Source organism: Apteryx mantelli, chromosome 3 (assembly GCF_036417845.1).
Source record: "Apteryx mantelli isolate bAptMan1 chromosome 3, bAptMan1.hap1, whole genome shotgun sequence".
NCBI lineage: Eukaryota > Metazoa > Chordata > Aves > Apterygiformes > Apterygidae > Apteryx > Apteryx mantelli.
This window is the reverse complement of record NC_089980.1, coordinates 36,806,354-36,825,547: the sequence shown is the minus strand read 5'-3', so window position 1 is coordinate 36,825,547 and position 19,194 is coordinate 36,806,354. Positions and strand designations below refer to the sequence as shown.

Here is a 19,194-nt window from a genome sequence, read left to right as displayed (position 1 = left end):
GGTGGAAAGATGAGATGAAAAATCGGAGTGCAGCGCATGCTAGCATTTCACCAGTAGAGATCTAGGAAGGCTTCCCTATACCTGGATCGCTTCTTTGGAATTTTTTTTTTTCCCCTTGGTAATTCCAGAGCATTGACTTCTAAAGATTAATTATACACAATACAAAACACTGACATCTGTTTAATCAACTTCATTTTTACTGATTTTTAATGTAAATGGATAAATAAGAGTCCCTGGTTTACTTCTCCAGTTTACTTCTCTATTTTGTGTATCTGTAGTATACTCTATTACATCTTTCCCTTATTTAACCCCAATTATTGCAGGGACATTCCTTCAATATCATTGCAATGCATTTTCCCGAAGAACATTCATGGGAAGACCAAAAAAAAGTCCAACCAATTCATTAGTAAAACACTGCAAATGAATTTTAGCAAAAACTGCTAGGGCAATGTATTAACTGACCTTATATCTTATTGCTGGTAATTTACAAAATTTTATTTCTTTATTTGAGAGAACTAACCACAGCATATGCCTACTAAATCAGTGAATTTCCATTTGATGTTGTATTTCTTTATACAGCATTTTAACCATCTAATGGCTGGAATCATGCACATAGATAATATTATATATATTACTACACATACATGGACTATCGTCTTAAAAAACAAACAAAAAAACAATACTAGACCTGCAGAGATAGGTTCCATGCTAAATGAAAAAAAAAAAGCATTTGCAAAAACAGCTAAACTACATAGTGTCAAAATTAAAAGTTACATGTATTACAGTTACCAGCTTCTACGAACTAGAAACTGGACAAAACAAATTTCTTAGAAATGATGATGTGGAGATGGGGCCTAACAGGCCTTGAAGACCGAAGCCAAAAAAAAACTGTGTCTGAGTGAGGTCCAGTGGAGAAATGGAAAACATGAGGGAACATAATTCAAACAAGACCATGATAATGATCAGCATTCAGAACAGCCAGATATAGGAAAAGACATTCTTTATTAATCTATTTCAATGAAGACACAAGATGAAGATGACCAGAACAAGAATTTAAGTTATATGAAGAAATGCCATATCAAAGATACTATACAAAACAATGTTATGACAAGATTTAGATATAGCCTGGTTAAGGACCTAGAGCAAAACATCAAATTCTCCAGAATATACATTTAATGTATATCTGGAGAAAAGACAGCCCTATTGTTTGTACTGTCCTGGTAACTGTCCCCCCCCCCCCAAATAATCAATAATGCAATTAGTTTAGTCAAATATTTCCCAAATTTCAAAAAAAAATAAAATCATGAAAACATTGACCTTTAAAATTACAAAAACCAAATTGTGATCCACAGTAACTATTTTGGTCTTTTAAAGTTCTTGCTTGTTTCAGCATAACTCTACTTTTAAAACCAGTGGAAGGCTCTCTTAAATTCCTGTTTTGTTATCCATGCATGCTATTTCTTCATCTATTTTCACCAGATGAGTAAGACAGCCCACGAGATGCAAATCTTATTTTAATGAGGATCTTTTGGGCCAGGAGGTATACAAACAAAAACTACGGAAAGAAATTACAAGAGAAACAAAATGCCTAGTGCCTGCTAACCAGGACAAACCCTAAGAGTGGAAAAAGCAACCTCACAGGTATAGTACCATGCCATATAATTTTTCTATTGCAATGCAGACATTTTCTGGATAAGATTAATGCAGTATAAGAGTTTTCAAAACTCACTGCTCTGATTAAACCAGTAAAACCCACCCAGTCAATGAAACTTGCTATGCACTGGTCATTAAGATACAGGTTGAAGAAAGAATAATATATGCAGGGATGACTCTACAGCCCTCTAAATTCCATTATTAACAATTATTAACTGCCCTCCCAAATGTAACAGAATGATGTTGTGTAATTCTGCGCTGAAATGCCAACTGTCTCTTGCTGTTGTTCATGAGAAAATTTTGGTCTCACACTAGAAATTTGGAACATAGGAGTGAGTCACTAGCTCTACAGATTAGGAAATATATATTATTAGGAAACAAGCTTGTGAGGAAAATTTGATTTGATTTTTACATACGCTATTATTTCAATGACAGCTGAAGATTAAACTCAAGATACAAAACGAAGGAGGGCAGTAGGGTTTTGTGTAGGAACAGAACTCCGTAGTAATGATTCTCCTACTTTGCCATAAAGAGAAAGGAAGAGAAACAGTACAGATATCGAGTAGAAGAGAAGAGAGCTACCTTAAATAAAAAAAAAAAAAAGATTCTTCTTGAGTTATGTCTTGAATAGGAAAGTGTTTTGAAGATTTCCAATCACACAATCACTTTGAGCCAAGTCATCCCTTCCAGGCAGGCTAAATTGCAATGACGATCGCCAAACCACAGTCTAGAAATTGTGGAGTCCTGAGAGTTTCCGCTAATTATACGAAATTGCCTTCCCAGTTATGGGAAGCCAACACCAACAGTACTTGCGTATCTTATTTTTATGCACAATTTAAGGGGCATAGTAGGATGCTTACAGACACATATCAGAGGCTTTATGGCAAATTTCAAGTTCTCCAGATTGCAAAAGTATTTACAATTTGCAAAGCATGCTATTGCACAACACTAAAAACAAGAAAATATGAGAGGCATAAAAGGGTTGTTATAGTGATGCAAATCTGTAACAGACCCCTAAAATTCGATTTTTTTTTCTTCAGCCAATGTCCAGAAGTTAAAGAAAGATCTGCATTGTATTGATTCATATTTAGTTGGTCAGAGCTTAGCACCAGTAATTTACTGAGCTGCCTCAAACATAATAAAAAAATCACACTTGATAGCTGAACACTACTGGTGTCTGTGTCCCCAAAATGATATCTGTCTCCCAGTATTGTATATGTGATGTACATCTGCGGCCAAAAGATAGATCAATAAACTGGGGATTATCTAATTAACATACTCTTGATCAAAAAAGATTAAAAACAATGCACAGCAAATTGATTTATGTACAGCTGAATTAATTAGTAAACACCTGGCATCTAAACTTATGCATGAAAAAATATGGATAGCCCAGGCTTTTTTATGCTGCATGCGACTTTGAAAATTCAGAATCTTCAGTAGAACTGGAGTGGTGATTTCCATATCAGTGTACAAAATTAGTAAAGTTTAAGGGGAAATTCTGTCTTGGAATAATCATGCATAATTCCCACCAAGTTCAAACTAACCTGCTGATAACGTCCACATTCAGAATTTGTAGTTTTTCACATATACTTAAGATTTCAACTTTCTATAACTCTCATCACTGTTATCTAGTCACAATATAACCAGAGGACAAAGCAATCCCCATGTGAAACACCCCATTTTTAAGAGATGAAAGAATGTAAAGACTTTGCATTCAGCAACAATTTGCATAATTTATACATATGAACTACTACATTGTTGTGAGCAAAAGAGCCAAAGCTTTCAACTTTATCATAAGATCTTACCTTAAAAGTAATGGAAAAGTTAAGTATATGGATGTACACAAAGTTTTCAACAAGTATACAATGCAGTTCCAAAAACACTAAGAGCTTTCTTCGACACATCATCACCTCAGACTGGGTATACAATAATATTGTTCCAGTTTACATTACTAACTGAATCTTATTTTCTGTAGGTGAAAAGGGGTTGCAAGAAGAGAATACAGGGACTGGAAAGAACAGTTTACTGAGTGCCAAGGAGAGAGGGATCAGGATCACAAGAGAAAAGGTTTTCTTGGTCGTCTGGGTACAGCAGGATTAACCTGTTTTGATATCTCCAATCACAGTGAACATAACAGTATGTATGCTTTCTATAAACTATTTGTAGGGAACACAATTCATTGATTTCTTCCTCCAAAGATTAACTCATGCTAAAAACTAAAAAAAATTATTACTTTTTAGCAAAGCAGCAGCAATACACACATATTGAAGACAAAGGAGGCTGGTTATGAATGGTTTTTCAGCATGACATTACAAGGCCACCCAGCCCAAAAGCAATGGATATCATTCCATGCAACCAAACTTAAAAAATTTTGCAGCATATGAAACACTTCTAGTTTGCAATTAAATCAATACAAGGGAATACATATTGGTTTTCAGGAATTTAAATTATATCCTTCCACTGATAAATAATCTTTTTCTTAACTCTGGTCCTAAGTACTGGCTACTGACCATATCTGAAAACAGGATTCTGGACTAGGTGGAATTTTCATTCAACTTGTGTAGGAGTTCTCCAAGTTCTGTTGACAAAAAATTATCAGACTTGCTACAAGTCCCCTTGCTCTAAAAAAACCCAAATCAGAAAGGAAGAATTCCTTTCTTAATGATCAGAATCACCAGGTAAGCACATGTCTGTGCAAAGTAGACCTACTCCCTATCCAGCAGTCTGCTTCAAAAATACAAGCATGCTTTTTTGTATGCTGACATATAAAGATATATGCAGGCTCCAAATTTCTCAATAAAAATTATGAACTCTTCTTGTGATCAGACTATTTGAAAGTTTTTCCATGCCACACATGCATAGGCATTCTATGAAAGTGTTCACCTTCTTCCCAGTCTTACTAATCAGCTCTTAAGAAAAACAGCTTATGTAATTAAAATCTTTGTAAAAGGCTCATGAAGTCCTTTCTTTGCTGGAAAGGAATTAATAAAGCAAGCCAAAAGCATCTTAATACAGATTTATAAAGAAGGGGGATGTATGAGAAGGATTCAAAAGTTACCAAGAACTGAAGATTTCAGAATCAGAGTTCAGAAAGATTTTCTGAATTAAGGCTCTAAGGATATAAAAAAAACTGACTTGGTGCTTACACCAAGCAACAAGTATAATCCCCTAAAAAATACAGGGAACACTTAGTTCATCCAATGGCAGATTAAACAAACTCTCCATATTCTTTTTAGTTGTTAAAGTAGAGGTTTATGACAGTTATTTGCATAATCAGCATAATAACAAACATTACATGCATAACGCACAGGTATCATACGTTATTACACAGCCATAGAGTCCAGCAATCAAGCTCAGCAAGAATTTCAGCATCTTGAAATTGTGTCTGAGAAAAGCATGATGTGCTCAGTGAAAACACAATCTCCAGAAAAAATAAACAAACAAAAGAAACAGGTTAGTATTTGACCAGAATCCCATGCACCCATAAAAGACTGGTACAAGTAAGCAGAATCAACAACTGACAAAACTACAAAGAGATATGGTAAATATTCCATCACTTGGGAACTTTTCAACCAAGCATGGATGTCTCACTGAAAAGTATACTTTAATTCAAGCACAAATGGTTGGAATCAAGTCAACAGGCATGTCCTGTTTTATCAAGTAAAAGAGCAACAAGATCATTACAAACCCATATCACTGTTCTTTAGTCCCTGGGAAGGACTTTTAAAAACTTGTATTCAAACTCTTGACCTTAACTGAAAGATTGGTAAGCAGTGAGAAATGTGCTAGATTTTGTTTTTATTTACTCAAGGTAAGTGTTTCTTACTCTGACGTAATTAAGAAAGTAGGTACTATTTAACCTGCCAAAAATGTATTTTTTGATCTTAAAGAAAAAAAACCCTCACAATTGTATCAACCAATTAAATAACCAACATTATATCAGAAATCTATTGGTTTGAAGTCCTTTTTCTCCCCACAAATGGCCACCATTCTTTAAAACTTTTCTCTGGTCTCAAGCTATATACAGACAGCTTGTCTTCAGACAATACAAGCTTCATTTTATTTCATGATTTTTTTAATTTTTTTTTTTTTTAGCTGCAGTACAGAACAGCCCAACAGATTCAAACTGATTTTGTTAGGACAGCTGAGAATGGCAGGCATGCCTAAGCCAAGTAAACATAAAAAACAAACCAAAACAAACCCCAAGACTGTTTCAGATAGTTGTTAGTAAGAATTAAGCAAAGATAATGAAAAGGTAATACGAACACCGATAGATAAATTAACAGTATTTCTACACAACTTACATGAAGTATTAACTTTGAAAACCAGTTATAAATAATATGAGAAATTAACGCAATCCTTTGCGGCAATCTAAATGTAGGTGTGCAGCACCTATTAACTCTTGGGACCTTAAGAATGAAAAACGAATTTAAAGCACAGTCAAATAACCCAGTGCACTTCCCCAGAATGCTAATTATTTGCAGATTTTTATACAAACATTTGGCTGAACCTTTTCACCAGGTGGTAAGTTGCATAGTGAATTTTGTAACACTGACAGACAATTTCACTATAATGACAACTTACAAGAATAAGATTTTTCCTGTGCCTTCTCATGTCCTTCCAAATTACAAAATTTGGATATGCTCAAATCTTTAAATTGGTGGCTTTAAAATAGACACCAATTCAGCTCAGCTCAGCCTTCCCTAGGACTAGCATTGCTTACTAGAACCATCTGCATGAATTCTGGATGCATTTACTGTGTGATGATAAATGTACTTAACAAAGGAGGAGCTCAGCATATAAAGTTGGCAGTACAAGTGTGTTAGAAGGAGATCCGGGGATTAAAGTGCCCATCAAAATTGCATTTGTAATATGCTGGGATTAGGAAGGAAGGAAAAAATTCATTGGAGGGATGCTACTAACTGCATACTTCAAGGGGGTGGGGAAGGTGCAGAGAAGAGTTTCAGTTGTAACTTGACAGATCAAGCATTCCTTTTTCCAATACCAAGTAGGTGCTAAGGTAAGAGCCTGTCCTCAAGACCCAAGCTAGTACATCAGCCTGGCAGCGTACTGCCCCCCATAAAAATGCTGTCTTGCTCACCAGATATCTAACATGGTGCTGCATTCAACAATTATACCTTCCCAAACACATTCCATTCCAGGAGCAGTGTGTCTAGAAGACAGCACTGCCATTTCTAATTACTACTGTATTACCCACTTCTACTTCTTTTCTATATCTGGCATTTTGGTGTCAAAAGTTATATCACTTCTTAAAGCTACTCAAATGGCATAATGATAGCTAATGTAAATCGGAAGCAAGACTATAGGCTAAGAAACCGCAATGCTTATATCAAAACGAATTATATTTCAAGAAAGTTGTATATAATTATACCACACACACACAGAAAAAAGGATGAGAACAAAGACTGAAACTGCATTTCAATAATTCAAAAGCAAGCAAGTTACATCTGAATTATCCCATACCCAATGTTACAAACCAAAGAGCTTCAGAATTAAACACATCGGAGAAATCTAAACCATTATGATAACAGTAAAGCATCTCAACTAAAAGTAGTGACACCTAACGCATTTGTATAAAGGAGACATTACTGTGTTTACAATTATGAATTAGAATAAAAGCAATTTCAGTCATAGGGGTTTTTCTTTTTTGGAGGGTTGACATATTTTCTCTGACGTTCTAGTTAAAAAAGGTAAAAAGAGTAAAGCTAAGAGAAGTAGAAAGATAAAACAAAAGCAGTAGAGGTTATATTAATAAAAAGTAAATGGAAATATACCATATAAGGTAAAATTATTTCATTCCCTTAAATAGCAAGCAGAAAAGCAAGCAAACTCAGGCAGTTTCTTCTCTTGGCTGAAGAGGTCAATAAAAGTATAAGATCTGTAGTTGCCAAAACAACTGTAGATGGTTCAGCCTCCTCCATTCTCTTAAAATCACTTTTAGCTTTCTCCTCTTGCTTCTTCCAAAGGAACTGAGCTTTCATCTTCTTACTCCTGAGAGTATTTGTCTCCATTCTCCACCCTATTCCATTGCATTGTTTCTTTTCTCCTGCAAACCTTTCCCATCCGGGTGCCAAAATCCCAGGCAGTGAGAACTAACAAAATCCCACAGAACAGAGCTACTCAGGCTTTTATTGCCTGAGAATCTAAAACAAAGGACATTGTGACTGGGAAGAGTCAGCTGGGCACAAACTGTGCCCAATTAATCTGTTGGTCTTCTGTAAGGAGAAGACTGGCTTGGTGGGCCAGGGACAGCAGTGAATGTTGTTTACCTTGACTTTAGCAAGACCTTCAACAGAACATCCTAAAGTGTCCTTCAACCATATTGATTACATATGGATTGGTTAAATAGACAATAAGGTTGTAAGAAAAACAGCTGGACCACCAGGCTCAAAGGGCTGTAACAAGCGGTAACAAGTCCAGTGTGGACATCTAGCTGGTTACCAGTGACATCCCCCAGATGTTGACACTGGGGCCCAATACTGTTCCACATCTTTACTAACAATCTGGACAATGGAATGGAGCACACTTTCAGTAAAAGTTTGCGGACAATACCAAACTGGGTTTGTTCACTCTTAAGAGAAGATGACTAAGGGGGGAAAAAAATCTTACTGCAGTCTTCAGTTACCTAATGAAAAGGTATATAAATAAGACAGAGCCAGACTGTTTTTAGAGGAGCACACTGATAAGGCAGGAAGCAATGGATGAGTTCCAACCAGGAAAATCCCAATTAGGTGACAGTAAAAAAGAAAAAAAAAAAAACACCATGACGGTGGTCGAACACTGGAACAGACACCCAGAGAGACTGTGGAATCTCCATCTTTGGGTACGTTCAAAACTCAACTGGGCAAGGTCCTGAACAACCTGATCTAAGGTGGTCCTGCCTTGAGTGGGATTTAGAGTAGATGACCTCTAGATGTTCCTTCAATTCTACAATTCAATTCAGTTCCTTCATTATTCTACAATTCTAAAATCCTTTTCTAGAGTGCTGTTGGGAGAAAGGTAGAGTACTTCCTCAACATTTGTCCTCTTTTACAGTACAAAACCATTAATAGAAGTTATGAAAACTACTAAGAATCACTGACTCCGCACATTAATAAGTTAACAAGCTATTGAGCTGATTAAAGAATATTTTGCAATGTATTTTCCTTCTTGTTTCTTTTTTAACAACCTTAACTTTGTTTTAAAAATTCATTAGACCACATAAAATTTGTTCCAGAATGCATCTGGTAAAGGTCTTGGTAACATGTGACAGTACAGCACTACAGCATTCAACTGTTCTGAGAAGTACATACAAGTCATCATGTTGTATTTGTCTGCTGTAGTGCTACACGTACTATGAATTCACCATGTGTTTTTCTGGATTCTTTGTGAAGTGTATACTGGGGAACGGCTATTGCATTTGCTCCCTGAGTTGTGAGGTTATAAGGCATTTATAATACTTTTATGTAATCTCTCTAAATAGAGAATATCTGATGATAATACATTACTTCGATATCTAAATGTCAAAGTAAGTAAAAGAAACTGAGCAGCATTATTATCCCTATGCTGTAGTTGTGGAAGCTGAGGTATGACAGTTAAATGACTTTCTCAAAGTCAGAGAACAAGTGGCTGAATCAGGCATAGGAAATTCATAAAAATCCTCCAACTTCCAGTTTCTGTGTTGGCAGTAGAAAAGCATCTCTGCCAATGAGAGAAAGAAAATACATACGCACACAAGAAGTATTTCTCCTAATGGAGCATATAAACACATCTTTTTTTCACAGCTTCTAAGCTATGGTCTAAAATGGCTGAGGGAAGCTAGATGTATTGAGAAAACAAATTCCTTCAGAACACCAACCTAAAAGAGCTATTGTTTTACACTTATTGCACTCTCTCTCTACTTGTCACTGTGCTCCTTCTCACCTTTCGCCTCCGTTTTTAGGTACATCTCCCAGGAAATGCAAAGAGTTTGCTTGACTGCTCAATGGGAGATGACACGAGTGCTTACATCATTTACAGAATAAAATCACCAAAACCTTTTTGGGTTTCAGCAAGCCTCTTTCTGCCTTAGCATTAGGGCAATTTAAATTTATATAAAGAAAAAAAAAACACATAAAAGCATGCCAAATTTAAACCCCTTGGTTAAGGCTTTAACACAGTTCAGAATTAAAATTATGCCTCCAAGGACATGACTGCTTTTGCAATATTTAGCCAAACTCAATCTTGGCTTCTTCATAATTACTGAAGTAAGTTGGGATAATTTTATTTGTACATGTCTGCAGTCCCAGATTGCAAACCTGACCGCTGAGTCACTGTGTCCTTTCTGAACCTGTCTGTGATTTCCCTGGGTAGACAAAATTGTCAACATTATTTCAGTCGGCAGTAAAAAATAAAATAAAAAATAATAATAATAAAAAAACTCTTCCGAAGTGGGAAGAGACTGACTTTATACCATATTATCAACTGAGACTCTAATAGGCAAGCCAGAGCTCTGTTTGAGAATCTTGTCCATTCCAGTGTGCAAACATGAAGTATCAGAAGGTGATGGAAGCAATTCAGGGGACTAACTGGCACATCTCAGCTGTGATCAATCACATCCTTTCACAAGATAAAGGTGAAGTGTTCAAATAGGTGAGCTTCTGACAGGCAATCTGCCTCAGCAGAATACATAGATGAATGATATTTACTTTTTCTTACCTGATGTGTGTTGCGGGAAGGGACTCATACTGGCGAGAAAGGAACAGCTCCCTGTGCTTCAACTGATGTTTCTGTTTATCAGTCAAGTCAACCTCAATTGTGGTTTCAGACTCTTCTTCAACTTCTTCTGCAGAGAAGCAGAGCGTAGGTCGAAATTAACTCTGTTACATAACACAGTTGCAGCCATTTCATTTGACATTCCCCCCTTCCCTTAGCAACCTCCCTTAGTACTTTAAAGAAAGGATGAGTTTAGCAAGTCAGCAGTTTATATAACTTGATAGAATATGAAGTATTTTAAATTCTGTGCTTTCTACTTAAACCCTTTAAAAAAATTATGCTCCTTGCCTACTGTACTATACTTTGATGTCTTTCAAACAACTGTAAGATCAACCCTAACAAAAATTACTCATTCTTTTTTCATCTTCTTTCATCTCTTTTTTTCTGGGTATGCCTGCTGCTTGGTCTAAAACAGACCTCTGTCCAAAACAGACACTTTTGTTTTCTGTTGATGGTACCGTAAAACTCTATTCCAAGTCCTGGGGAAAGGCATACCTTCTACGAAACCGAAGTTTATTAAAAACAATGCGTTGCCAAATCACTGTCTAAGAAAACTGCAAAATCTTACTGCCTTCAAGTATTATAACCTTATTAGATACTGACAACATTCCCAGATAAAACAGGACTTTAAAAATATCGAAACAAAGTAATCTTGTGTTATAACCATCTGAAAACAGCTGACAAGAAACAGGCAGTTAGAAAGCAATTTAGGCACCGAAACAGAGATGTCTGGGGCCATTTTAGATAGCCTGAAGTATTCAAGACCTCTGACTGCAGATAGTAGAAGTTAGAAAACTAAGTATCTAACCAACCTGCTTCATGGCAATATAAAAAATTTTGTATCTGAATGAACCTGTAAAGAGCTGCTTTTGAACCAGGTTTTTGCACAGATCAGGCCTTAAGGCCTGTTAGAAGAAAACCGGTGAAGAACTTCCCATACTTTTAGAGGTATATGTCTTTTCACTTTTTTTGCCTCGTATTAGAGATGCATATGAAATTTTATTTGCCATTATTCCTGTCAAAGGAGCGAAGCAGAAGGTACCTACAGGAAATCATAAAGTACCACTTAGATAAGCACATTTTCAGTACTTAGTGAAAAAAAGCAATGGCTCAGAGCGAACAATTATTTTCATAGAGAAATACAGTGATGACATACATAGGCCTCATCATTCCAAGATTAGAGAGAAAATAAAATTCAATTCAAAGCTGTGCAACTTAAAAAAATATGCTGAAAGTTTTACATACGAGTACAAAAATGAATACCATCAGATTTTGAAACTGACACAAACCCTTAGGCGCCTTGGGTGAAGTTTAAGATTATACTGTTTTGTAGTACTTTTCCTCTTCTGTAAGAAATATTTCATTATTTAAAAGAAAAATCCTGGAGAGTAAAAGCAGGAAACTCCTGTGAGCTTTTAAAGCTCTAGATTTATCTATCATACATGGGCTTTCTAATCAGCAATTGCAAACATTTACTTTGTTCCAGAGAACCAGAATGATCTCCCAATGCTTTCCCTGGCAGTGGTACACTTATCCTTTCCCTTCTCCTCTCTGATGCAAAACTCTAAGAGTTAACTGAGTCAAGCAGACAATGGATACTGGGAAGAAATTGTAATCCTCACTCGTTTTATATATGCATTATGCTACAATAAAATAAAACGGACCACTTAAAAAAAAAAGTGATTAACTTTGCTCTTTTCCTCTTCCATTTAATTTACGGGACTCATTGTTAGAAAATGGTGTTCTACTTAACGACCTTGAGAACAAGAGACAGCAACTGTCCATGCCACCTACATGGCGCACATGGTGCTGTTTATAGTTTTGTGGTGACTTAAGCTTGCTACCAGAAAGAACTGCTTGTTTTTAAAACAAAAATCAAAACCAACTGAGCACAAATCACTAGAAGCATAATAAATCCATTTCATATCAATGGTTTGAAGAATAACTAAAAAAATCCTGAAGAACAATTACAATGGTTTAAATGTGACTCAAGCCGCTCTATGGTTAAACATCAGCCAGTAATAAAGTTAATCTCCTCTAGTATATTACTTTGCCTTATCTAAGTCATAATAACCAACCATGTGCTGCCCTCATCCACTGCAACAGAAAGCAAGAATTAGTTTAAACACCGAAGGAAAACTTAAAAGGAAGGATGAACATTCCCCCCTCTATTGCCAACAGCTTGCTGACAGTGGTATTTTCAACAAGTGGTCGGCTGAACCAACCACTGGTTGTTGTTTCCATAGAATCACGAAAATACAGAATAATTCAGATTGGTAGAGACCTCTAGAGGTCTCTAATACAAACTTCTCCTCAAAGCAGGCTCTGCTGTCTGGTCAGAACAGGTTGATTGCTCAGGGCTTTATCCAGCTGGGTCTTGAAAATCTCCAAGGACAGAGACTGCACAGCCTCTGCAGTCAACCTATTCATGATGAAAAAGTTCCTCCTTATATCCAGATTAAACCTCTCCTGTTTCAATTTATGCCTGTTGCCTCTTGTCCTCCAGCTACATGCCACTGTGCAGAGCCTGGCTCCATCTTCTCAGTAACCTCCCCACAGGCACTGGGAGGCTGCTAGTTGGTCTCCTCTGAAGCCACCTCTTCTCCAAGCCAAAGAAGCCCATTTCCCTCAGCCCCTCCTCACAGGGCAAGTGCTCCAGTATTCCCAGACATCTTGGTGGTCTCCGCTGAACTTGCTCCAGTTTATCAACACCTTTCTTGTACTGGGGGACCCAAAACTGGACACAGTACTCCAGATGTGGTCTAACAAGTGCTGAGTAAAGGGAAACACTCACTTTCCTCCATCTGCTGGTTATGCTCCTGGTGACACAGCCCAGGACGCTGCTGGCCTCCTTTGCCACCAGGGCACGCTGCTGGCTGGCATGTCCAACTTGCTGTCTGCCAACACCATGGGGCCTTTTCCCCAGAGCTGCTCCCCAGACCTCAGTTCACAGCCTGTGTTGTTGCAGGAGGCTCTTCCCTCACAGGTGCAAGGCTTCGCCTTTGTCCTTGCTGATTTTTTTCAGGTTCCTGTTGGCCCACGCCTCCAGCTTTCTAGGTCTCTCTGAGTGATGGCCCTGCCCTTGAGCGTATCAACTGGTACACCCAATGTCATGTCATCCGCAAACTTGATGAGAATGCACTCTGTTGCCTGCTCCAGGTCACTGATTAAGACAGGTCATAGTATAGATCCCTCCTCCAGGCAAGTATGACCCATTAATCACTACCCTCTTGGCCAGACCATGCAACCAGTATTTTATTCACCTAGTTGTCCATCCATCCAGATCAATTCCTTGGCCTAACTCCTGGGTGTGCCTTCACACAGGAAAGGACATAAAGGCACAAAAGAAAGGACAAAAATAAGAGACTGGAACTGGGAAGGCAAGAGGGAAAAAACAGGACCACTCCTTTCAACAGCAGCAAGGACTGATGCTGAATTAAATCAGCAGTATAGCCAAAGACCATGGTGCATTAATTTCCTACCTCTTATATTTAATTGCTTCCAATTTTGAAACAGTATCTCAACTTAGCTGCATCTGGATTATGCAAGCTTAGAGAGAGAGATTTAAATCACTATCACGATTTGCAGAGTTACATTAGTTTTCACCAAGTTTGTTAAAATACATTTAACTTTAAACTAGATCAGTGCAAACTTCAAAGACTATCACTAGGGCTTACTTTCAGAAGTTTCTAAACATTTTTCCTTTCTTGTGTACCTTTTTCTTCCATACTCAGCTCAAAAATCGATATGCATCATACATACTGCCAACTATTTTAAAACCTACAGATAAAAAGCTGAGCATGCCGAACAGCAGCAAGATTACCACAGAGATCAAAGGAAATACTGATGTGCATCAGTCTCTTTTAAGCTTGGCTGGTTGTGGCAAAAGTATCAAATATGCATTTGGCAGTTGGATGCTATAGCAGTAAGTACTATAAATACAGATTTTAAGAAAGAGAGAGTAAACCTATTTACTGCCAAAATGAGTACTGAAGATAAACGTTAAGTCTAACTGTATGAACCATTCTATTCAGATTGAAAATAAAGAGTTCTCTTAGGTGAACAGTTGGCCAATTTGCTTAGCCTGCATGAGGTTTCTTGCCACACGGTGTGTTATACTAACTTAGTTGTGATATTTAGCCTCCTGGTGCTGTAGTAAAGCAGTTTAATCAACTTTATGAGCTAGACTGCACATAGTTATGCTGTCAATTTTACTGAGAAAGTGTTTACCAAAGCTGAATTAATTAGCTTTACTTACATCACGTCTGTCAGTACAATATTCAGATTGCTGTCAGAACACGTAAAATCAATTTTATATTTGCTGTTACTGTCAGGTAGGATTAGAAATTTAAAGCATAATTTCTATGGTATTATGGGTCATTTAGCTAGTATATAACTATTATTATATATATTATATAACAATTCTGCAGGTAAAATAAAGAGACTGACTGCTTGTGTTTACAGTGAACAGGTGTACATATAACTCCTTTTATGTAGCGTTGATAAACATGCAGCCTCCCAGAGGTTAGCCATATTTTTCTTACAAGGTTATCCAGGTGATCCTCCCACACTACATCATCATCATTGTTGTAACAGAGGTCACAAAACAAAGGAATAATTACATTCAACAAGCATTAGGAACTAATATGTCAAACCAACTCCCCAGTAAGGTAGGATTATTTGAAAATCATGCCAAAGTTTTTTTTTTTTTATGAGTACGTCTAAGTAGCATGTTACAATATAATAGTAATAGAATTCCCTGAATGACAGTCAGTTATAACCAACTTGGTAACTATCTCATGTTTGTCATAGGCCTGTGGCAAAAATATTTAACGAAAACTACCTCAGTTTTCATTACCAGGAAACTCTCCCCTCCCAAATATGATGGATGGATTTTTTTGGATAATTAGTCTTGGAGATTTTTGAGAGCAAGGAGCTTGTGGGTAAAAGGCAAGGAAGGATTACCTTTAAAAGTAATATGGAATCATAACACGCTACAGTAATAAATATACCTTAATAAATTAAATGCTTCATGAATATGTAATATACATGGGTGTGTCCACTGCACAATGAGCATTTTCAATATCTAATTACTGGTATCAAGCTCATCAGCTGAATCAGAAGTTGATTAGTAATTTCTGTAAGTGTATATACATTTAGAGCTGGGGTAGGAAGGAAAGTGAAAAGCTTTACTTCTACCTCCAAATACAGGCTGGCAGACCACTCGCAGATACTCAAGTGTGGGATCCGATGCTGCCAAAGCAGGAGGTTTGGAACCTGGGGTCTTGGGCAAGAAATACAAAGGCTCTCTGCAACAATGCCAAGTAGATGGGAGAAGAGCATGCTCAAGAAAACTCATTCCTTCAGAGCAGTAAATACATTATATGGACCACTTGTTACCAAGGAATCAGAGAGACACATGCCTGCTCTTCAGAATTATCAGACCTGGTTTTGAGAAGGGATATCCATAATTTCCATTTTCATAAGACCAGTGCTATTAGCAACTTCTCCCATTACCTGGATTTTCATTATTTCCTTACAGACTTCCTACTCATAATATCTTGTTTTAGACTGTCTTTCTTTTAGGAAAGGCAACAACAAGTGTGTCTGATCTAGGAAGCTGACAAGTAGTATAGTTGCCACTCCTTAATAAAATGTACTGTAAATATTAAAGCACATATTTAAAGAATTAAGAACCTCAAAAATCTCATGTCCTCTGTAAGAACCTGGAGTCCACAGTTAAGATCTACACTGGCATTTTCTTTCACTGTGTGATAATGATAATCGGAGTTTGAGAGATCTAAACTGCTTTTCTAATATGGAATTCACATCCTCAGTAGCAGGTAAACAGCTTTTCAAAATTTACTGGCAGAAAAGAAAAGGCACAGATTGTACAAACACTTTCCTATCCCTACTCAGAATGGCATATGATTCTTCTTATAGAACACAAATGATTTATCTTCTCCAGCTGAATTTCGTTTGATTTTTTTTGGGGGGGGGGGGGTGGGGGGGGGGGAGGGTGACAAAAAAGGAAAGAAAAAGTGAGTTTGTTCAGCACACATAAAGGATTTGTATATTCTGTTCTTCAGTAAACTTAAGTAAGACACATTAGAGTACTACATCCAGGATTTTGAAGTGAGAAAAATATTATCCAAGACAATGTCTACTCAGCACCAGCATGGTAAGAAAGCTTTTTGGTTTATAGACCTGATGAGATGAGCAAAGCAAAAGAAGTTCATTTATTCTGATCATCTGTGTAAGACTGTAAACTCAAGGTTTTTTTCCCCATCTTCAGCTGTGCTTAGAAGAGATTTACTTCCCAGAGAATGTTCTTTCCTCGATGTGTGTACATTGATCTCATGATTCCAATTAATGGGACACATACATGTGCACTGAGAAAACTATAAAGTGGTATGAATATAGATCACTTAAAATCATTAAAGCATTTTAAATCACTAATTCAGATGCCAGTGAAAATCAGTGTAGGAATAAACACCACATGGTATTAACCAGTCAAACCTTTAAAATATATAGCATTTTTGTCTCAATTAAGGTAAGTGTAATAAAGTTTTTCTACTTTTAGTATTTTGTTTTGTATATAATATATTTAAATACCACTTTTGCTATAATATCAAGTAAAATATCAAAAATCACCACCATTCACTTATTACATACTAAATATTCAGTATTTGACCCTGGCATTTTTTCCTTTTATGAAAAAAATAAAAAAAGAAAAAGAAAAGGGAAGAGCATTATGAAAGTATATGAAGCTAGAAACCCTCTGAAGGTTGAAATAAATACAAGATCTGCCCTCATATCAAAGCCCTTTTTCTTGTACGATACTTGGTAGAAGATCTTGGCCTCTTGAAGCCCCACTTAGAATAATACTATCAGGATTTCACTCATGACAGCAGCACTAGTCAAAGGATCTGGCCCAAGAGAACTCTCACACAGGAAACAGCCACACAGGTTACAGGTCACTCACCCTGCCAACATTAACAATTTCTACACTGGTTTAAGTCAAAACAAGGCTGCAATTTTATTACAGGGAACCAAAAAAAGACATTAGCTTCAATGTTGTATATCGCTGCCACAATCTTTCATGCAAACAAAACAAATGAAAACTCAAGCCCATCACTTGTCATATCAAAACGGAAAGATTGTTAATTCAGTTGTGCTGTTTCTTGACAGATGCTTAACAGATCATATGAGCAGAAAATACATGTTTACATAACCTCTGGATGCATGCATACATTATGCTCTATGCCCAGTCCAGTAACTACGCAATCTGCAGGGAAGATACCTCATACTATGATAAATCTGCAAGCAAGTTTTGGATTCAGACAGCCAGTGACAGTCACAATGAGCTACTTAGCTCTCCAAAATCTTTTAGGAATGTGATAATGCAGAACAGGGTTTTACTGGCAAAACTTAACATTTTTTTTCTACCAGTTAAATCTGTTTTGCCCACAGGTGTGATATGTGCTTCATCAGTACAAAACACATCTGCCAAGATCCTCACAGAAGCACTTGTGTAGCACATGCAGAATCAAAAGGCAGGTTTACACTACAAAGTTTCCCCTGCACCTACAGTTACGAATACTAGCTGAGAGGAAAAAGCAATGTATTGATCAAATAGACAAACCGTGTCTCTAAACAGCCCAGCTGTTTCGGCCAGCCACTCTACTGCTCCATGTGGACCAGGGCATGTCAAACTCAATAGATATGGGAACAAACCACAGCAGTACTTTACATACGAATCTCATCTGCTATTTCTACTTTTCTGTAACAACTCACACTACATGAGTCAGTTTGGGTAGGAAGCATTACATCCATTTTCACACAGTGCTTCGCCCAAGCTAATAAGCTTTGCCTCTATCACACTCTGAAGTTACAGGCATGCAGCTGTATTACCTAGGGCAACTATTACCAGCTTCATTCCACTGTATGATATATAGACGTATTCGAGAATTACTGCTTGGAAGCCTTTAAACCACAAGGCCTGGCCCACGCTCTGTGCATTTACCTGCCCTGTATAACAGCAAAAGAGTCTATTTTACTAGAGGGTTTATGTCATTCAGGCTCCTAAATGATATAAACTACTGATTCAAGTATATCAGAGAACTCTTTGAAGATATAAACTGCATCTCTAAGGGGAACTTTACAGATAGGGAAAACCTAGCAATGCTTTTGTAGACTAAAATTTATGCCTCAGGTGCTTTTGTATGGTGTGGGTGTACTGGGGAGAGGATGGGAAAATTCACTTAAAATTATAAGCTAAGAAAAAAAAAAAAAGTAGAAACACCTGAGATCATGATATCTAAGAGGCATGAAATATCCTATTCATCTTAGTGAGACACTAACAATTATGATCAGTAATATCAATGTCACTAATTTTTTATGCGTCATACAAGGAAAAGAAATAGCATCATTGGTCAGCCAAATTAACTGCCATTATTGAGACAAAAAAAATATATATATAGTATTTGAGAGATGCCAGTTACATATTTTCTACACATTGAAAGAAAATCAGAGCAAGTAATCTGGCAATACTGACAGGCATATTTAAACTTGGTAGAGGGGGAACAAGTCCTGAAGAACATAGGGGAATGTAGAGAAAACACAGAGGCTTGGCAATTTTCTGTGAATGTGTCTGACTCAAATATGAAGAATTCATTTACGGGCAGAGCTCAAAAAAATGCCACTTTCTCCTTTATCCCACTTTGGAGTCTCCACTGAGGCAACACACTAAATAACTGCAATAATTAAGGAGTTAAAACAAAAACC

General features: G+C 37.0%; 1 protein-coding gene across 1 annotated transcript in view; it reads right to left on the bottom strand.

The window, feature by feature from the left end:
- MTA3 (metastasis associated 1 family member 3) overlaps positions 1 to 19,194 on the bottom strand; it is a 144,698-nt gene that overhangs the window by 113,918 nt on the left and 11,586 nt on the right. The window contains exon 4 of the mRNA XM_067293134.1: positions 10,351 to 10,477. Within this exon, the coding sequence (XP_067149235.1) occupies positions 10,351 to 10,477 (127 nt within the window). The remainder of the gene's footprint in view (positions 1 to 10,350; positions 10,478 to 19,194) is intronic.